Source organism: Pleurodeles waltl, chromosome 3_1 (assembly GCF_031143425.1).
Source record: "Pleurodeles waltl isolate 20211129_DDA chromosome 3_1, aPleWal1.hap1.20221129, whole genome shotgun sequence".
Taxonomy (NCBI): domain Eukaryota; kingdom Metazoa; phylum Chordata; class Amphibia; order Caudata; family Salamandridae; genus Pleurodeles; species Pleurodeles waltl.
Window position 1 is genome coordinate 1,338,674,686 of NC_090440.1, and position 22,478 is coordinate 1,338,697,163.

Here is a 22,478-nt window from a genome sequence, read left to right on the forward strand (position 1 = left end):
TGTACAGCAAGTATACAAAGTGGGAAAATCTGTAAAGCGTAGGTTTTGGATTGGAAGGTAGCCCTTCCACTAAAAATCCTACGCTTCAGAGAAAGGCATGCCAAGGAGCCCCTGTGTTCTTGGCACCAATTTTGCAACTCCTGAGGGTGGGGGTCACAGGGTAGTGCCAGGGGTCACAAGGAGCAAGACAAGGGTCTCAACTGCGACCCTCAGCAACTCCTAAATGATGTCCATGAATGATCTTCTAAATGAGTACCCGAAATCCAGGCAAATAAATAGGTGGAATTTAATGTTATTATAAAAAGATGAAATAAAACAGATTTGTTACTGAAGATAAAGTAACTATTTTAGGTGGATGTGAATAATATACACAGACTTTTTGCAGCCGTTGGAAGAGAAGGGAGCCAATGGTTGAAGTAGGTTGTCTCGCTGCCTCATGCCGTATACTGCAGTGAGACAAAAGCAAAATGTGAAAGACAACTTAACGGAGCCGTGGATGAAGCTGGCTGAACAAAAGCCCCCTATGCATGTACCTTATGCATGATTATTGCATAGTAGTTAAAAACTATCTTAAAGCCAAGATCTAAAAAGTATCCCTTTAGGTGCTTTGAAGACATCGCCAGTGTGACACTGCCTCTCCATCCACTTCCCCTCTGGTACCATTATCCCAGTCAGGTTTTCTCCATTCCTGTGTTGAAGTTCGGATTTGTATAGGCAGTCCCATTTAAGGTGCTGGATACAATGAACACTTGCTCAAGGCAAGCCAAAGACATATAGACCTGAAGGAACTTCTTATCTCCTCAGTTTTGAATTACTGGTAGGCTTGTCACGCTTTCTACAGTATGTATTTGAAATTCTAATCTTCCTTGCAATTCAACATCCTTCAAATGTGTGTTTTTGGGCTGAACCATATATCCAGGCCGAACCCAGTCTGAGGTTGCTTAATTTCAGTTTTCAACTATCGCCAACAACAATTAGGAAAGGGCGTAAGGATTCTCATGGCTCTAAACATGCAAAGGTGAAGCAAATGCATGTGGAGGACAACCGGGGATTTGTGTAAGGGGTGTGCTTTTGCACAGCAGCCTGTGATGCTGTTTGTAGAGGAAACATAACATATGCATTTGAACAGGCACACACTAGGCAATCTTTTTCTCCCATCCGGCCAATTCTCTGAGTCATTATTGAACGCGACAGAAGACTTAACATAAAAAGCTTTATTTCATTCATTATCCAAGCAAAGAAAAACTGGTCAGTGCGAGTGTGACCACAACATAAACTCATGTACATCCCATGTGCATAGTAATCTATCAGGCAAGGCCTGTACACCGAATCTTGTGTACCACAGGATACACAGGTATACACTGCTGTACACTGAAGTTACTCCATGTTGGATATGGCACACCTTGGTGGGGAGATGAGAAGGGCCTTCGAGCATAATTTGCCATATTTTGTAAATTACAGGAGTGCCTATGGTCATATTAAAACGAATGCTCTTGGAAGTGTGGAGAGAAGAAGAAGGTTTCCGAGCAGAAAATTGCGCAATTTCATTCTAAGGCTATATTGAACATTGATTTTACAAAACACCTCCAAAGTGAGCATTTTAAAATATACATTCCCCAAACCTTGAGCTTCGAGGTTGTTTGGGGACTTGCAGACTTTTTGGGCGGCTCACACCCATAAACCCAGCAGGGAAATGTAACATATCCAACATATATACATAAATTACTCTGAGTAATACTCAATAAATATGCAATTATTCAGGGCAGGAGTACCACAAAGCTCCAGAGGAAGAATGTTACCTGTTCTTACTATGAAGTCAAACCCTCCATTCCTTTCCACATTTTCCACCTCAACGTGTGGGCAAAACAAACCACCAGAGGATGCTTGCTTTAGAAGGGGCATGGCCAGACTATTGACCGGTCAATGGAATACCAGTGCAAAGCTAGTTCTTAAGCATATCAGACTGAGAGCTGCAGGACAAAGGTTCTCAATCTGTTGTCCGGGGACCCTGGGTGCCCATAATGCTTACTCAGGGGGGCTGCAACTACTTGGAAAGATAATTAGTATTGACAGATTAATGAAGTGCATATAAATACAAAAGCAAAATGTAAAGATGAAATTTTTAAAATGTTCTGTGAATGTGAAGGAATTTGAAATTGGAGACCAATAATTAGTTGGTATCCTCAGATTGATTTGTGGAAGCAGTGAAAGTGCACCAAACAGATTGTAATACGGATGAAGCGTGACCTCCGGCCTTCCTACTAAAACACAATTATATTTTGTTTAAATTTGTTTATTTTTAATAATTGTGAATTAAATAAAACAAATCCTCAATTGTGTATTTGCTTGACGAATGCTTGTTTCTGAATTTTTGTCTCTTGTTTTGTGGTTCAAATCATCAAAATTGTTTAGGCCAGTGGTTCCCAACCTGTAGGCCGGGGTCCCCTGGGGGTCTGCGAAGCCTCTTCATGGGGTCCGCGGCTGCTTAAAATTTTTTATAATATTAGGTCCCAGCTATCAGTAATGACTCTTTGGGGGTCCCGTGTTCCAATAATGAATCAGTGGGGGTCCCCGGGCTCCAGTATTGATAAAATGGGGGTCCACAGAAGTCAAAAGGTTGGGAACCACTGGTTTAGGCTGCGGTACCAGGATTCCAATGATAACTTAGTGAGTGCCCCCGGATTCCATTAATTATCAAACGGGGTCCACAGAAGTCAAAAGGTTAATTAACAGTGTTGTAAGGTGTTGTGTGAGGTTCTCTAGATGTTTTTGTGCTGTTGACACTTATTGTGCAGTGCTGGTGGAGGCCGACTGCAAGTCAAGCTTGTTGGAGCTGATAGTAAGTTTGTACCGACTCCATAAAAACCATAAATGGATGCCAGAGTTGGTTTGGCAAAAACCTGTAATGAGAGGATGGCGGCCTCTGTAAACTCAGCACGAGGGGCACTCATGTGCTCAGTCACCCAAGTAACCTTATTTCTCTGGAGCTTGCTTGTATTCCTGCCAAACGGCCAACGTCCACATTCTGACCGGCATAGCTCCCCCATGCATAGGAACATAGAAAAAGGCAACCGAAAACATATGTAGTTAACAGTCAAACACCTAATTCTCATAACTGAGGTAATTAGTCTTTGAAGCTGAATATTAGTGCTAATTATGACATATATGGACACCTTCTCAGGACGTTTCCAATCCACTCCATCTGAGAAGCCTGTGAAAGCTCCCCTGTGGGCTCCACCCAGATCTCCCAAACAGATGTTACCCAAATGTTGTCTCTCACCTTCTCCTAGAGGTTTCTCCTTGCATGTTCGCCAGGTGGCACCTTACACTATGTCCAGATGTCCATCTTACAAGTTTTGATGATGTTGCTCTCACACATTTCCATGCTTTCCCTTCAAGTTCCAAAATCAATATGTTGCCTTGCACTTCTTTTCCAGATATTGTCAACCACGACCTCTCCACACATCCTCTCCTACTTTTTCAACATAATGCTCTTGCACTTTTTCTGATATTGAGTCTCGCACCTCCTTCTGATGACCCACCTCCTACTATCAAGGTGTTCCGCCTCCCACCTTTTCCAGATACACCACTGTAGCCACTTCCGGGTGTCTACCCTTTTACAGCTTTTCTTTTTACTTAGACCTCTTGTCCACTTATGACCCATGTCCCTGTAGTCGCAATTTACTAGAGTCCAAGCACCCCATCAACATGCTGACTCCTGAGCTTCATGCAACGCATACTTGCAACACGCAGTGCTCCGTGAGCTGCTAGTTCTTTGCTGCCCTAGACTTTTTTCAATTCCTGAGTTTTCATGCACATGAAACCTTTGTAGAAGGCATGAATTTTATCTAATTAGTATGTGGCCACCTTGAGGTGCAAAAAAACAACAGAGAAGCGCATTCCTTTAGTTTATAACATTTAATTAATTAGTGCATATAGTAAAAGGCTACTTGATACACTCACAAACTCCTGAAGCTCTTTAGCCAGCAACCAACAACCTCACAGTTTGATCAACACCTCTGTCTAGTCCCTGGACTCCAAAAGTTACTCCAGTTTCTAAGAAGAAGCTTTCTTCACTGCTTCTTCCATATTATCACGAGAACACCAGGTTTCTCCATGCCCATCGGAAGCACCATCTTAGAAGATGCAAAAAAATTCAACGCTATGCTTTTTGAAAGAAAAAGGTAATCCTTGCATGTAAACTTGAAATGTAATTAAATATATTACGTACACTGCAAGGAGGGGAGAGTGACTCATAGCATCTTAGGATGCTGTGCCTGTTTCCAGGTTAAAATAGGAAGATAGGGCCACATGTACGAACATTTGGAAATGCGATTTCCTAATTACAATCCCATGCGAATCGCAATTAGGAAATCGCAATTCCAAATGTAAGAAACTCCATTGAGTTTCTTTTGTGATTCCAGGTGAGTCGCTAACAGACCTACCTCATTAATATTAATGGGGTAGGTTACGATTCGCAACCCTCTGGGAATCCATAAAATCACAGGGATGGTGGCCTGCAGGGCTCCGCAGACCACCATGCCTGTGATTGCTTTTAAATAAAGCAACCTATTTTCTATAAATGCAGCCCGTTTCCTTAAAGGAAAACGGGATGGGTTTAAAAAGAAAAAAATGAAACGTGGGACCACTGCCTGTTCTTAAAAAGCGTTTTCCCATGCATTCACAAATGGAAAGGGACCCCTTCTCATTCGCGAATGGGTTAACACCAATTTGAAATCGGTGCTATCTGCAATTGTTTTGCGACTGCATTCACAGTCACAAAACAATCACACATACCATTCACATTCGGTATTAGGAAGGGATGCCCGAACACGCTCCTTCCTAATACAGAATCTCAAAACACAAATTGCGATTCGGTAACAAGTTACCAAATCAGAATTTGGGTTTTGTAGGCCCAAAAAGCATTTTTCTAGTCATAAATGTGCCTATGCTGCGAATCGGCCTGTTTGCGACTAGAAAAATGATTTGTATATGTGGCCAATAGTTCCTAAAGATTGTTTTGTGGTCCCATTAATTGTGTAAGGAATAAGCAAGGCTCCTTCTTGCATGGCTGCATCTATGCACCTGCTAGCCTCCTGCCTAGTGTGACGTTCTCTAATAAGCCATGCTCTCACGTTGTGTGCAACAAAGATGCATGATTTCCCTTGGCTGGCAGAAAGAGTAAGACACAGTGCAGACACACAGATTTGAAGCAAGGTGCATTCAGAATTACATATATGTCCCGATCCATGCAACACACGCAGGGACCATCGGTTTGCCAAAGCCCAAAGGGTTGCAAAAAAAAAAAAAACCTAACCAGCGTAAGCGCAGCAAAGGTGACTAATCTCAGGCTGGAGGAGAGATCAGTTATTAAAACATACAAGAGGTGGCTATCAGAGGTGGGAGCAGTCCTACCTTTGGGAAATTATGGATGTCATTAGAGCAACCTCTAAGCCAATCACATCTCTCCATTCCCAGAAGTCCCTCTACCAGAGGCCTTACGCAGAATGAAACTCTGTGATGCCAGGCCAGTAGAAGCTGGTGGTCCTCCCCGCTGGTTTTCACAACCAGCACCAAACAGTGGATCTCACTCCAACCACGGGGACTGTGAAACTCACTCCCACCTCTGACAATGTAGAACTCCATTCCAACACATGCACTCCCACCCCCTAAATTGCAGTAACCCATTCGTGTGATGTTAAACACCATACGCCAACTTTGTGGATCTCACTCTCAAAATACAGATCGAGGAATTTGGTGTCAACACTCCAGCCTATTTATCTCACTCCCCGTCACATGAATGGGTCATCCAATTTCAGGCAACAAATCACTTTGAAATAGAAGAAGGAGAAAGCATCGAAGCCAGACATTAAGCCACATCCCCATGCACTCAACAAAGAGCACATCTGCTCCTTTGTTCCTTTTTGTAACCTACATGAACTATGGCTTAGCGTGGGTCTGGAAATGGGTCTCATGTGGCAGAAGGGATTGCCACTCCAAGAGTACCCTCACTGCTATTGCAATAAACCTTTACTTGCCACAAGTCCCAGTCCATTTTTCTCTACCATACTATAAACTAAACGAGACTCCGGACTTGGGGCATACTTACAAGCTAGCGTAGACTGCTGGCCCATATCTATAAGACCAGGCAAAGCCACTTTAATGGCTTTCAGATAAGTAGATACGGAGTGAGGCAACGCAGCGGAAGTTGCTGCATTGCCTCACTCGGTGTCAAAGAGGCATTCCATGGGTTTTGCGGAGGGTGTTCCCGTACAACTCCCATGGATTTTGACACATTCCCAGGTTTACAAGTATTTGTTAACCTGGGAATGCGTCAAAAGCCTACCTCTCCGCAGGGGGAGGCACAACGAGGAGAAATAACTTTATTTCTCCTCGCTATTTTGCTTTTTCTATGTGTGCTGCATTTTGCAGCACACCCAGAAAGAGGAAAACACCTCTCATGATTGTTTTTGTGTTCCTGCATCAAAACAATCACCCCCTCAACACAGACACTCTTGCATCATAGTGCAAGGGTAGGGTGACCAGATGTCCAGAAGAAAAAACCAGGACAGCCATTGACATAGAAAATTGACCAAATTGTGACACTGCTCTGACCAGTGCCAATATTTAGTCCTATTTCTATGTCAATTGCTTTTCCAAGCTATACATATTTAAAATGTGTTTAGACAGCAAAATGTAACACACCCCACCAAGGCCAGGAAAGTCTAGTTTTCTTGCTACCGAAACACGCACCTCTGTAGCATGAAAATTAAAGACTTACTCTGCCACGCTGCAGAGTGCTGCAATACGATCTTTGTTATTCTGGCCTCTGGTGATGAGCTCTACAAGGGTTTATTTGCCCCCCATTAAGTCCTGCTGTGCTGCCTGAATTAAGTCAAAAACAAAACTCTGCCTGTGGTGTCAGGAGAGGGCCGGTGTGAACATGAGCCTTTAAAGCACAGTAATAATGGTGCGGGCTTACCTGACCCTCTCCTAAAACCAGGACATTTGTCTATTTTTATAACAAGTGTTAGGACACCCAGACGGTCATCGGGAAACTAGGACTATCTGGGCAAATCAGGGATGTCTGGTCACCCTATACAAGGGGGCCTGCGTTGGCGTATGGCTGCTAATTTTTCACCAGCACAGGGGAAAAGGACAGGAATGCACCGTATCTTGTGGATATGGCACATTTCTGCCCTTTTCTTTTGACGCAGGGCAGCGCAGCAAGAAAGCTTGTGGCGATGCCCTGAGTCAAAAGATTGTAAATATCTGGAAACAATTGTGATCTGAAAAATACGCTCCTTGATTACAGTTAGAGTGTAAGACAGGCCAAAACACATAAACCAGATTCCTTGTCTTACTATGTCTCCACCAAAGCTTGCCAGCATTGGTGCATCACTCCCTGCCAGAATCAAAAGCTGGGGTTGACTCTATGCTACGCCGTCTTAAAGAACCAGACTACATGCGCTTCAAGATCTGGCATGTTTGAGGCTTCAAAAATAACTTGTCACTGTCTTTGCACCTGGCAATCTCTTTATTAATGGGGTCGTTGATCTGCTCAGTTAAAGGTGGACTATATCTTCCTTTAACACGGGAAGCAAATATTGATTCTAATGCTTTGGCCATCCATCAGTCAACACGAGGTGGAGCTAATGCATTTTTGCAAAAAAGTGGTAGCAGATTAACTTAATTTTTTTCTGGATCCTAGCAGTTGCTTTTCTCAACTCCGTTATGGGGATTATGACCAGAAAACCGCACAGAGATAGCTCTGAGAATCGATCGCTTTGGATGGTAGATAAGGGTTACGGCATACCCAAAAGATCATTATTGGGTCAGAGGTATCATGGCCACAATGGATAATATGTGACGCCCTGTAGCACCATCTAGCACCACCTCTCTTTTACTTGCCTTTTTATATCCTTGTAGACTCTCTGCTGCAGCTTTATTTTTGTTTCTTGTAATTAGAAGAAAAGATACATTATAACATGTATTTTTCCAATTCAAAGAAGGGAAGAGTTTTTTGATCTTGAGGTACCTTTACAAATCACTCTATTAAATGATAAAGAAACGGACTTCAAAATTGCCAGCAAGTTTTTCACCCAATAGGGGCATGCAAGCCAAGGAGTTTTTCAATGTTGTTCTTATAACCTGTTCGATGAAATCATTCAAGATTTGTAAATTAGGAGCGCTGGCCATTTTTTTTGTGTTAATCTTGCAAGCAGGGATCGAAATTCGAATATATTGAGTTTTTGGGGAGTAAGTATCTGTGTCCAGGATTCCAAAGCAATGTAATTGTGAAACATTTTAATGAAACATTTTCACTTCTAATTATGTTTTGGAATAACTTTAAATTTTATTGAAAGTAATTCATTTAAAACATCTTAATTTTGAAGGACACACTCATCTTGGTCCCAATTTAAACATTAAGGGCCTGATTTAGAGTTTGGCACAGGAATTACTCCTTCACAAATGTGATGGATATCCCGTCCACCATATTACAAGTTCCATAGGCTTTAATGGAATTGTAATACGGCAGACAGGATATCCGTCACATTTGTGACAGAGTAATCCCCTTCGCCAAACTCTCAATCAGGCCCTAAATCGGGCCCTTAATATTCATGATGTACTATAAACTCAGGGGCATAGTTATACTCTGCTTGCGCCAGATTTGCATTTTTTTTTACGCAAATTCAGTGCAAAACTAAGACCGTATCTATACTTTGATGTTAGACCCTGCTAACGTCAAAATTTCTCAGTGTGCATAATTTTCTGGATGCGTGAAACCGCCTTGCGTTTATGACATGCAAGGTAGACGTTCCCGTCCAAAAAATGACTTAAACACCCGTGTGCCATATTTATCTAACTGGGCAAAAATGGCACACGGCTGGTAGGCGGAGCCGTAAAATGACGTAAATCCCAATTTGCATAAAAAATTAACGCCTGGGTCAGGGCAGGCGTTAAGGGACCTGTGGGCTCTTTTCCATGGTGGGAGGCCATAGAAGCAGTCCACAAGTGCCCTTCCCAGCACCCAGGGACCCCCCTTGCCAACCTAGCCCACCCCTGGAGGACACCCATGGATGGGGGGACCCATCCATTGTGGGTGCAGGTAAGTATATATATATATTTTTAGAGTGGCATAGGGGGCCTAACTTGGGCCCCCCTACATGCACTATGCCCAATAGCCATGCTGAGGGGACAGAAGTCCCCTGGGCATGGCCATTGGGCAGGGGGGCATGACTCCTGTCTTTGCTAAGACAGGAGTCATGTCCATGGGGGTTGTGCGTCAAACAATGGCACAAGACAGGTTGGAGCAAATGTTTTTGACTCTAACCTGACTTGCATCATTCTTTGGCGCACAACCCCCAGTCTTCTCTTCGCCTCCGCTGGCCGGTTACCGTAATTTATTTTGACGCAAACCAGGCCGCAGCGCCGGCTAACGTCATTCCATAAATAAGGTGCCCGGCTGGCACGTTGGAATGGCGTTAACCGGTGGTACACTTTTTGACGCAAATCTGCAATGGCGCTGATTTGCGTCAAAAAGTATAAATATGGGCCTCAATTTGCAGTGTCATCACTTCAGCCTCATGAACTGTGGGCACAACCTTCAAAATTGACATTAACTTTCACCCAATCCAACAAAACTCCACACTCCTTATATGCATTGAACACCATCTGAGCAAATAATACCCCAACTTAATGAGTTACACAGGCCTCCATCTAAATATGCAAAATTCACCTAAATGACTACTGGCTGTGCCTGCAGAACATGCACTTACAAAGGTGCTAAATTGTGTAGCTCTTGTAGCAACTAATAAAGTGTATAATTTGTTTCTTGTTTTAGTTATAATTGTCATGCAGTACAGCACAGTGCCACCACTAATTGGTAACAGCGCTATGTAAATATATGTAAAAACAGATAAATAGACTCCACTGCAAATAATTCTGAGAATGATGTGATGTCACACTCAAATGTCATTTTACTGGAGCAATGTAGACTGAGATCAATTTCCGGAAGTGATGTCACAGTCTGACTTTCACTTCCTGGAGGGATGTTGGAGTCTGACCTCAGCTTCCTGAAGTGATATTACTGTCTGCTCTTTATCTGGCCAAAGTGTTCAGTGTGTAACATCACCCAAGGAATCTGACAACACTCGGCAATGAAACCAGGAAGATAAGAAGGAAAGCCCCTCAGAGTGTGTTACAGCATCAAATCAATATTACAACAATCAAAAGTCATCTTGTCTTACTCGTCACCATTTCCTGCTTATGGATCATTATTCTTCCATTAGAAAGTTAGCCTTTTCTATTTGCCTACTAAACAATTTCCCCCTTCTACAGATTTTGGTGTGAGCCTTTTCCAAATCTGTATCACATTCAAATTCCTCTACTAGTGAGCAGTAATCAGCGTACTAGACAACCTGGCATCTATCCTGGTTTTCAAAATTAATGTATTAATTTTTGACAGAATGGCACCCTTTCCTGCAATGTCCCCAAATGTCCTCTGACAAATCACTTATATCAGCAATACATTTGTAGGTTTATTTTCAGAAATGCCTACACGCAGTGTTAAAATGTCCATTAAAACATTTTACAGGGTAGCCATCCAGCAAAGCTCCAAACTGTAGTTCCTCATGCTTCTCCATGGATGTCCAACCGAGGAATGGGCGGTCTACAACTCGTTAATGTAATTGTTGTGGGAGCAGAAACTGGGCGTTCAGGCACCTGTGTGTAGGGCTACACATAAATATCTTCGTGGAAAGGATCAGTTGATTTGTTTTCAGAAGGGATAGAGGAACGAGAGATCATCAGACCTTGTGCGGAGTTTTGGAGGCGATCTCTGTGTTGTCATTCCCTGAGGAGTTCACGAGGTAGTCCTTCCTAGGAGAAAGCAAAACACTTTAAGAAAAAAGTTAGGATGGTTGGGTGGTCAATTTATAAATACAGACAGAAGAAAAAATGCCCTGTTTCTGCAGGCCCCACAGTTGGGACATCCTGGTACCAACATTCTGGCAGGATTTTGCTTTTTGAGTTGTGTTCCTAATTTTCACACTGGTTCCCCGGTTATCTATGTACAAGCCTATCACTGTGGGAGCTTATCATGATGTGGCAGGCACAAAATTGAATTAAACCAGTATTTTAATAAAGCATTGGAAGTGGGAAAATGGAGGGTGGAAAACGACAATATATTTATTACTATAAAGAACGAAAGCAGCTATTCTTTGAGTGACAAGCTCCACCCCACAGATCCACTTTCGATATTAAAAGATCTCCTCTAAATTGGCTTTTCAAGTAGCATGGCTTTGTTTATTCTCTTGAAGAATCAGGTTAAAATACCTAGGTTACCATGTGGCAACACATGTTTACCTAAAGTATGAGGGACTGATTAAACCGAGATGGATAGATCTGCATCAAGGCAAGTAGTTAGCAACTTGTTAGTGTAGCTCTCATATGTAGAATCAGTTATGTCTCCATATTCATTATCTACAACAATAAACACACGTTTGAATAGAAGTAACCAACTTACATTAGATACAGAGTCTGTCTATATATATATATATATATATATATATATATTAGACATTACCTCCTGTCCCTCCCTCGCCTTCCTTTCCTACCAATGAGGCTCCCTGCCTCCCCCTAGACCCCTCCCTTCTCCTTAGAAAAGTCCCCCCCACCCCCTCCTGTTCTTTTTGTCTAGCCCGCTAGACTTACCTTTTCCTTCTCCTCCACGGCGGGGCCTGGGGGGGCCTCGTGTTGACTCTCGGCGAGCGCAGTGCTCCTCACAGTGAGTTTCCCAGCGGTCGCTTCTTCCTGTGGCAGGTGGCTCTGCCTTGGAGACCCGTCTTTGGAGTCAGTTGACGGAGTCGGTCGGCTCTGTGGTGTCTGGGGCTGTGCTTCCGGATCTTAGCCTCGCGTATGCTGGGCGGATGTGCCGGTTGTGGAAATTAGCATTTTGGCGGTAGGACGGGCGTTTCTGCCCGCGTTTTTTATTATCTGGAGGTCTTCCGGTGTTGGATGTGTTTGCCTCCCCAGAGAATGCGAAAGTGAGGCGCTTTTGCTCCCAGTTTCGTTGTCATCAAGCTTGGGCGGTGGACGGGATGTCGTGTCCTTGGCCTCAGGATCTTCTGTACGCATTCCCGCCCTTCCAGTTGCTCTGTGCGTTTCTGGTGAGGGTACGTCTTCTGAAGGCCAGGGTTCTCTTGATCACGCCCCATTGGCCATGGGCGAATTGGTTTCCGTTGCTTCGGTTGATGGCATCCGGTCGCATGTGGACTCTCCCTCTCTGTCCCTCACCTCTGGAGTTTCCTTGCCTCCCTCTGGGGTCATTGCAGCGGTTGCACTTCACAGCTTGGAAGTTGAACAGAGGGGATTGACGAGCTTAGGGGTTCCGGTTACTTTGAGTGCAACTTTTCTGGCTTCACGGCGTCATTCCACGTTGCTGTCTTATGGTCGGCAATGGAAAGTTTTTTCTACCTGGTGTTTGCGGCATAGGTTGGATCCTACGGCAGCTTCTCTGTTTGAGGTGATGCAGTTTCTGCAAGATGGGGCCCAGTTGGATTTGTCTGTGGCTTCACTGCGTTTGCAGTGGGCTGCGATTCAGGCTTTTAGGGGTCCGTGGCATAATTTGTCTGATGAAGGGCATTTGATGCCTTGATTTTTTCAGGGCCTTCTTAACTTGTTTCCTCGTCCGGTGCAGGCCTTTCCTTCCTGGGATCTTTCTTTGGTGTTGGATACCTTGACTGTTCCTCCCTTTGAACCTCTGGAATCATGTGACTTACGTCATATAACTTTGAAAACTTTTTTTCTGGTGGTCATTACTTCAGCCCGCCGTTTGGGGTAGTTGGGGGCGTTGGCCTGCTCTTTTCCTTTTTGTAAGGTTTTTCCTGATCGGGTTGTGCTTGTACCGGTTCTCTCGTTTGTTCCCAAAGTGAATTTGGCTTTCCATGCTCGGCAGGAGGTTATCCTGCCTGCTTTTTGTCCCGATCCTTCCTCGGCTGAGGAGGTTTGGTTGCATTCTTTGGATGTACGTAGGGCTTTGTTGGAATATCTTCGGGTGGTTGCTCCTTTCCGGAAAGGTGATTCCCTGTTGGTTCATTTCGGTCCGGCTCGGACGGGGGAGAAGCCGTCCACTGCTTCCTGGAGTCGTTGGGTTCGCTCTCTAATTTTGATGGCTTCTTCTTTGCAAGGGGTTGTGCCGCCTCAGGGGATACAGGACCGTTCTACCAGGGGTATGGCTGCTATGGTGGCTGAACTGCAGGGCGCTTCTGTGGTGGAAATTTGCTGGGCCGCTACTTGGGCCTCTCCTTCTACTTTTGTTTGTCATTACAGGCTGGTGGACTTGGGGGGTTTGGAGTCGGTATTGGGTCACCGTGTCTTGTCCTCTATGATGTAATAGGGGGGTTGTTGTCCGGTGTCCTTTTTGTTTGTGATTAAACTTGTTGCAACTCAGTGTCCGTCTCCTGTTTTTCTCTTGCTATGTCTCATTGATAGGAAAGGAAGGCGAGGGAGGGACGGGAGGTAATGCGTCCATTACTTCCGGTAATGGCATTACTCCTAGTCCTACTCCCTCGCCTTCCTTTCCGTTCTCTCCCGCCCTCCCGGTACGGAACGCCTGAGTTGCTGTTTGGGCTTGTTTCTGTACAGGAGGGGGTTGGGGTTGGGGGGACTTTTCTAAGGGGAGGGGAGGGGTCTATGGGGAGGCAGGGATCCTCATTGGTAGGAAAGGAAGGCGAGGGAGTAGGACTAGGAGTAATGCCATTACCAGAATTAATGGACGCATGATAAAGAACGGGAGCGATATTTTAGGGGTGTGGTTTGGGAGCCCAGGATGGCGGACGCAGCCTAACCAGTTTCTCTCTAGAGGAAGATGACCTTCGGAATAAAGTGGCATTAGGTTAACTTGTGTCTACACAAAACACAACACCACACTGTGGAAGTTTGTGGCAGTAGTTTTCTTGAGGAAAGCGATTATTTTCCAGCCTGTTAGCTGACACGTGAGAAGAGATGAGAATTGCTTGTTTTTATAAGCATGGCCACTTGCTCCAGTTAGTTTTTCAAGACATGCTGAGGAGATTTATGACCTAACAATTCAAAGAAAAATATAGCAGCAGATTTATTGAAGGGTGAGTAAGTTTATCTACGCTACAGAAATGAGAGGCTATGAGTGCTCATGAGTGCCATGGTTTTGAAGAAGTGCTGAGGTAATTGGTGAGCTTGTCACCGCTTCCACTTTATCTCTATTGCTGTAAATGTCTTACTTAACATGGAATTAAGTTTTGCTGTGTAGCAGGACAGGGTGATAAGGACAACATAATACTGCTCTGCCTTTTAAGTCGCTCTCTCTGCTAAGTAAGCAAAGCATTCAAATGCCTTTCTGGTATGAATGTAAAGCTCTTTTCCAGATACAGGAGGTGTTTCCTATTAACAGGACCACACTGAAACCTTTGTAAAACATTTGTGTGTGCAGCATTGTAGGAAGTTGGCTCTGTATGTGCTATTTCAAAGTAAGGAATAGCATGCACAGAGTCCAAGGGTTCCCCTTAGAGGTAAAATAGTGGTAAAAAGAGATAATACTAATGCTCTATTTTGTGGTAGTGTGGTCGAGCAGTAGGCTTATCCAAGGAGTAGTGTTAAGCATTTGTTGTACATACACAAAGACAATAAATGAGGTACACACACTCAGAGACAAATCCAGCCAATAGGTTTTGTTATAGAAAAATATATTTTCTTAGTTTATTTTAAGAACCACAGGTTCAAATTTAACATGTAATATCTTGTTTGAAAGGTATTGCGGGTAAGTACATTAGGAACTTTGAATCATTTCAATTGCATGTATACTTTTCAAGTTATTCACAAATAGCTACTTTAAAAGGGGACACAGTGCAATTTTCACCGTTCCTGGGGGAGGTAAGTTTTTGTTAGTTTTACCAGGTAAGTAAGACACTTACAGGGTTCAGTTCTTGGTCCAAGGTAGCCCACCGTTGGGGGTTCAGAGCAACCCCAAAGTTACCACACCAGCAGCTCAGGGCCGGTCAGGTGCAGAGTTCAAAGTGGTGCCCAAAACGCATAGGCTTCAATGGAGAGAAGGGGGTGCCCCGGTTCCAGTCTGCCAGCAGGTAAGTACCCGCGTCTTCGGAGGGCAGACCAGGAGGGTTTTGTAGGGCACCGGGGGGGACACAAGCCCACACAGAAATTTCACCCTCAGCGGCGCGGGGGCGGCCGGGTGCAGTGTTAGAACAAGCGTCGGGTTCGCAATGTAAGTCAATGAGAGATCAAGGGATCTCTTCAGCGCTGCAGGCAGGCAAGGGGGGGCTTCCTCGGGGAAACCTCCACTTGGGCAAGGGAGAGGGACTCCTGGGGGTCACTTCTGCAGTGAAAGTCCGGTCCTTCAGGTCCTGGGGGCTGCGGGTGCAGGGTCTTTTCCAGGCGTCGGGACTTAGGTTTCAATGAGTCGCGGTCAGGGGAAGCCTCGGGATTCCCTCTGCAGGCGGCGCTGTAGGGGCTCAGGGGGGACAGGTTTTGGTACTCACAGTCGTAGAGTAGTCCGGGGGTCCTCCCTGAGGTGTTGGTTCTCCACCAGCCGAGTCGGGGTCGCCGGGTGCAGTGTTGCAAGTCTCACGCTTCTTGCAGGGAGATTGCAGGGGTCTTTAAAGCTGCTCCTTTGGATAAAGTTGCAGTCTTTTTGGAGCAGGTCCGCTGTCCTCAGGAGTTTCTTGTCGTCGTCGAAGTAGGGCAGTCCTCAGAGGATTCAGAGGTCGCTGGTCCCTTTGGAAGGCGTCGCTGGAGCAGAGTTCTTGGGAAGGCAGGAGACAGGCCGGTGAGTTTCTGGAGCCAAGGCAGTTGTTGTCTTCTGGTCTTCCTCTGCAGGGGTTTTCAGCTAGGCAGTCCTTCTTCTTGTAGTTGCAGGAATCTAATTTTCTAGGGTTCAGGGTAGCCCTTAAATACTAAATTTAAGGGCGTGTTTAGGTCTGGGGGGTTAGTAGCCAATGGCTACTAGCCCTGAGGGTGGGTACACCCTCTTTGTGCCTCCTCCCAAGGGGAGGGGGTCACAATCCTAACCCTATTGGGGGAATCCCCCATCTGCAAGATGGAGGATTTCTAAAAGTTAGAGTCACCTCAGCTCAGGACACCTTAGGGGCTGTCCTGACTGGCCAGTGACTCCTCCTTGTTATTCTCATTATTTTCTCCGGCCTTGCCGCCAAAAGTGGGGGCCGGGGCCGGAGGGGGCGGGCAACTCCACTAGCTGGAGTGTCCTGCGGTGCTGTGACAAAGGGGTGAGCCTTTGAGGCTCACCGCCAGGTGTTACAGCTCCTGCCTGGGGGAGGTGTTAGCATCTCCACCCAGTGCAGGCTTTGTTACTGGCCTCAGAGTGACAAAGGCACTCTCCCCATGGGGCCAGCAACATGTCTCTAGTGTGGCAGGCTGCTGGAACTAGTCAGCCTACACAGATAGTCGGTTAAGTTTCAGGGGGCACCTCTAAGGTGCCCTCTGGTGTGTATTTTGCAATAAAATGTACACTGGCATCAGTGTGCATTTATTGTGCTGAGAAGTTTGATACCAAACTTCCCAGTTTTCAGTGTAGCCATTATGGTGCTGTGGAGTTCGTGTTTGACAAACTCCCAGACCATATACTCTTATGGCTACCCTGCACTTACAATGTCTAAGGTTTTGTTTAGACACTGTAGGGGTACCATGCTCATGCACTGGTACCCTCACCTATGGTATAGTGCACCCTGCCTTAGGGCTGTAAGGCCTGCTAGAGGGGTGACTGACCTATACTTGCATAGGCAGTGAGAGGCTGGCATGGCACCCTGAGGGGAGTGCCATGTCGACTTACTCGTTTTGTTCTCACTAGCACACACAAGCTGGTAAGCAGGGTGTCTGTGCTGAGTGAGAGGTCTCCAGGATGGCATAAGACATGCTGCAGCCCTTAGAGACCTTCCTTGGCATCAGGGCCCTTGGTACTAGAAGTACCAGTTACAAGGGACTTATCTGGATGCCAGGGTCTGCCAATTGTGGATACAAAAGTACAGGTTAGGGAAAGAACACTGGTGCTGGGGCCTGGTTAGCAGGCCTCAGCACACTTTCAATTGTAAACATAGCATCAGCAAAGGCAAAAAGTCAGGGGGCAACCATGCCAAGGAGGCATTTCCTTACACAACCCCCCCCCAAACGAAAGAGGATGAGACTAACCTTTCCCAAGAGAGTCTTCATTTTCTAAGTGGAAGAACCTGGAAAGGCCATCTGCATTGGCATGGGCAGTCCCAGGTCTGTGTTCCACTATAAAGTCCATTCCCTGTAGGGAGATGGACCACCTCAACAGTTTTGGATTTTCACCTTTCATTTGCATCAGCCATTTGAGAGGTCTGTGGTCAGTTTGAACTAGGAAGTGAGTCCCAAAGAGGTATGGTCTCAGCTTCTTCAGGGACCAAACCACAGCAAAGGCCTCCCTCTCAATGGCACTCCAACGCTGCTCCCTGGGGAGTAGCCTCCTGCTAATGAAAGCAACAGGCTGGTCAAGGCCATCATCATTTGTTTGGGACAAAACTGCCCCTATCCCATGTTCAGAGGCATCTGTCTGCACAATGAACTGCTTAGAATAATCTGGAGCTTTTAGAACTGGTGCTGAGCACATTGCTTGTTTCAGGGTGTCAAATGCCTGTTGGCATTCCACAGTCCAGTTCACTTTCTTGGGCATTTTCTTGGAGGTGAGTTCAGTGAGGGCTGTCACAATGGATCCATATCCCTTCACAAACCTCCTGTAATACCCAGTCAAGCCAAGGAATGCCCTGACTTGAGTCTGGGTTTTTGGAGCTACCCAGTCCAGAATAGTCTGGATCTTGGGTTGGAGTGGCTGAACTTGGCCTCCACCTACAAGGTGGCCCAAGTAAACCACAGTTCCCTGCCCTATCTGGCATTTGGATGCCTTGATAGAGAGGCCTGCAGATTGCAGAGCCTTCAAAACCTTCTTCAGGTGGACCAGGTGATCCTGCCAGGTGGAGCTAAAGACAGCAATATCATCAAGATAAGCTGTGCTAAAGGACTCCAAGCCAGCAAGGACTTGATTCACCAACCTTTGGAAGGTGGCAGGGGCATTCTTTAAACCAAAGGGCATAACAGTAAACTGATAATGCCCATCAGGTGTGGAGAATGCTGTTTTCTCTTTTGCTCCAGGTGCCATTTTTATTTGCCAGTACCCTGCTGTCAAGTCAAAGGTACTTAAGAATTTGGCAGCACCTAATTTGTCTATGAGCTCATCAGCTCTAGGAATTGGATGGGCGTCTGTCTTGGTGACAGAGTTGAGCCCTCTGTAGTCCACACAAAACCTCATCTCTTTCTTTCCATCTTTGGTGTGAGGTTTGGGGACTAAGACCACTGGGCTAGCCCAGGGGCTGTCAGAGCGCTCAATTACTCCCAATTCCAGCATCTTGTGGACTTCCACCTTGATGCTTTCCTTAACATGGTCAGACTGTCTAAAGATTTTGTTTTTGACAGGCATGCTGTCTCCTGTGTCCACATCATGGGTACACAGGTGTGTCTGACCAGGGGTTAGGGAGAAGAGTTCAGGAAACTGTTGTAGGACTCTCCTACAATCAGCTTGCTGTTGGCCAGAGAGGGTGTCTGAGTAGATCACTCCATCTACTGAGCCATCTTTTGGGTCTGATGACAGAAGATCAGGGAGAGGTTCACTCTCTGCCTCCTGATCCTCATCTGTTACCATCAACAGATTTACATCAGCCCTGTCATGGAAGAGCTTAAGGCGGTTCACATGGATCACCCTCTTGGGGCTCCTGCTTGTGCCCAGGTCCACCAGGTAGGTGACCTGACTCTTCCTTTCTAGCACTGGGTAAGGGCCACTCCATTTGTCCTGGAGTGCCCTGGGAGCCACAGGCTCCAGAACCCAGACTTTCTGCCCTGGTTGGAACTCAACCATTGCAGCCTTTTGGTCATACCAAAACTTCTGGAGCTGTTGGCTGGCCTCAAGGTTTTTGGTTGCCTTTTCCATGTACTCTGCCATTCTAGAGCGAAGGCCAAGTTCATAGTCCACTATGTCTTGTTTAGGCTCATGAAGAGGTCTCTCCCAGCCTTCTTTAACAAGAGCAAGTGGTCCTCTTACAGGGTGGCCAAACAGAAGTTCAAAGGGTGAGAATCCTACTCCCTTCTGTGGCACCTCTCTGTAAGCGAAAAGCAGACATGGCAAGAGGACATCCCATCTCCTTTTGAGCTTTTCTGGGAGCCCCATGATCATGCCTTTTAATGTCTTGTTGAATCTCTCAACTAAGCCATTAGTTTGTGAATGGTATGGTGTAGTGAATTTGTAAGTCACTCCACACTCATTCCACATGTGTTTTAGGTATGCTGACATGAAGTTGGTACCTCTGTCAGACACCACCTCCTTAGGGAAACCCACTCTGGTAAAGATACCAATGAGGGCCTTGGCTACTGCAGGGGCAGTAGTCGACCTAAGGGGAATAGCTTCAGGATACCTAGTAGCATGATCCCCTACTACTAGGATATACATATTTCCTGAGGCTGTGGGAGGTTCTAGTGGACCACCTATGTCCACACCCACTCTTTCAAAGGGGACCCCCACCACTGGAAGTGGAATGAGGGGGGCCTTTGGGTGCCCACCTGTCTTACCACTGGATTGACAGGTGGGGCAGGAGAGGCAAAACTCCTTAACCTTCTGGGACATATTGGGCCAGTAGAAGTGGTTGACTAACCTCTCCCACGGCTTGGTTTGTCCCAAATGCCCAGCAAGGGGAATATCATGGGCTAAGGTCAGAATAAACTCTCTGAACGACTGAGGCACTACCACTCTCCTAGTGGCACCAGGTTTGGGGTCTCTGGCCTCAGTGTACAGGAGTCCATCTTCCCAATAGACCCTATGTGTTCCATTTTTCTTGCCCTTGGACTCTTCAGCAGCTTGCTGCCTAAGGCCTTCAAGAGAGGGACAGGTTTCTTGTCCCTTACACAGCTCCTCCCTTGAGGGTCCCCCTGGGCCTAAGAGCTCAACCTGATAAGGTTCAAGCTCCAAAGGCTCAGTTCCCTCAGAGGGCAGAACTTCTTCCTGAGAAGAGAGGTTCTCTTTTTCTGACTGTGTTGTAGTTGGTTTCCCAACTGACTTTCCTTTTCTCTTGGTAGGCTGGGCCATTTTTCCAGACTCCAGCTCTACTTTTTCACCCTGTGCCTTGCATTGTGCTCTTGTTTTTACACACACCAGTTCAGGGATACCCAGCATGGCTGCATGGGTTTTTAGTTCTACCTCAGCCCATGCTGAGGACTCCAGGTCATTTCCAAGCAGACAGTCTACTGGGATGTTTGAGGAGACCACCACCTGTTTCAGGCCATTGACCCCTCCCCATTCTAAAGTTACCATTGCCATGGGATGTGCTTTAGTCTGATTGTTAGCATTGGTGACTGTATAGGTTTTTCCAGTCAGGTATTGGCCAGGGGAAACCAGTTTATCTGTCACCATGGTGACACTGGCACCTGTATCCCTCAGGCCCTCTACACTTGTCCCATTAATAAAGAGCTGCTGCCTGTATTTTTGCATGTTAGGCGGCCAGGCAGCTAGTGTGGCTAAATCCACCCCACCCTCAGAGACTAGAGTAGCTTCAGTGTGGACCCTGATTTGCTCTGGGCACACTGTTGATCCCACTTGGAGACTAGCCATTCCAGTGTTACCTGGATTGGAGTTTGGAGTGGAACTTTTCTTGGGACAGGCCTTGTCTCCAGTTTGGTGTCCAGACTGACTACAGTTTCGACACCAGGCCTTTTTGGGATCAAATTTTTTACCCTTGTACCCAGGATTGTTTTGTGAAGAGGCTCTGGGCCCACCCTCCTGTGCAGGTTTTTGGGGGCCTGTAGAAGACTCTTTTCTATTTTTATTTTTGGCTGTCTCACCACCTTTCCCCTGGGGAGGTTTTGTGACCCCTTTCTTTTGGTCACCCCCTGTGGAAGTTTTGGACACCCTAGTCTTGACCCAATGGTCCGCCTTCTTTCCCAATTCTTGGGGAGAAATTGGTCCTAGGTCTACCAGATGCTGATGCAGTTTATCATTGAAACAATTACTTAACAGGTGTTCTTTCACAAATAAATTGTACAGCCCATCATAATTACTTACACCACTGCCTTGAATCCAACCATCTAGTGTTTTTACTGAGTAGTCTACAAAGTCAACCCAGGTCTGGCTCGAGGTTTTTTGAGCCCCCCTGAATCTAATCCTATACTCCTCAGTGGAGAATCCAAAGCCCTCAATCGGGGTACCCTTCATGAGGTCATAAGATTCTGCATCTTTTCCAGAGAGTGTGAGGAGTCTATCCCTACACTTTCCTGTGAACATTTCCCAAAGGAGAGCACCCCAGTGAGATCTGTTCACTTTTCTGGTTACACAAGCCCTCTCAAAATCTGTGAACCATTTGGTGATGTCATCACCATCTTCATATTTAGTTACAATCCCTTTAGGGATTTTCAACATGTCAGGAGAATCTCTGACCCTATTTATGTTGCTGCCACCATTGATGGGTCCTAGGCCCATCTCTTGTCTTTCCCTTTCTATGGCTAGGATCTGTCTTTCCAAAGCCAATCTTTTGGCCATCCTGGCTAACTGGATGTCCTCTTCACTGGAGTTATCCTCAGTGATTTCAGAGTTGTTGGTCCCTCCTGTGAGGGAACCTGCATCTCTGACTATTATTTGTGGAGTCAGGGCTTGAGAAGCCCTGCTCTCCCTAAGTAGGACTGGAGGGGGGGAATTTCCCTCCAAGTCACTATCTTCATCCTCTGAGTTGCCATCCTCAGAGGGGTTGGCTTTTTCAAACTCTGCCAAAAGCTCCTGGAGCTGTACTTTGGTAGGTTTGGAGCCCATTGTTATTTTCTTTAGTTTACAGAGTGACCTTAGCTCTCTCATCTGTAGATGGAGGTAAGGTGTGGTGTCGAGTTCCACCACATTCACATCTGTGCTAGACATTATGCTTCTAAAAGTTGGAATACTTTTTAAGAAACTAAAACTGGTTCTAGAATCTAATTCAAACTTTTACCAAACTTTTAAACTCTAAAAGAAATGCTAACAGGGACTAACACAAGGCCCTAGCAGGACTTTAAAGAATTTAGAAATCTTTTCAAATTGCAAAAATCAATTTCTAATGACAATTTTGGAATTTGTCGTGTGATCAGGTATTGGCTGAGTAGTCCAGCAAATGCAAAGTCTTGTACCCCACCGCTGATCCACCAATGTAGGAAGTTGGCTCTGTATGTGCTATTTCAAAGTAAGGAATAGCATGCACAGAGTCCAAGGGTTCCCCTTAGAGGTAAAATAGTGGTAAAAAGAGATAATACTAATGCTCTATTTTGTGGTAGTGTGGTCGAGCAGTAGGCTTATCCAAGGAGTAGTGTTAAGCATTTGTTGTACATACACATAGACAATAAATGAGGTACACACACTCAGAGACAAATCCAGCCAATAGGTTTTGTTA

At 45.8% G+C, this 22,478-nt stretch overlaps 1 protein-coding gene across 1 annotated transcript in view; it reads right to left on the bottom strand.

The window, feature by feature from the left end:
• Positions 1-935: 935 nt before the first annotated feature.
• The window catches only part of SCN4B (sodium voltage-gated channel beta subunit 4), a 201,692-nt gene continuing 180,149 nt past the window's right edge, over positions 936-22,478 (bottom strand). Inside the window, exon 5 of the mRNA XM_069224730.1 lies at positions 936-10,881. Within this exon, the coding sequence (XP_069080831.1) occupies positions 10,809-10,881 (73 nt within the window). The 3' untranslated portion in view covers positions 936-10,808. The remainder of the gene's footprint in view (positions 10,882-22,478) is intronic.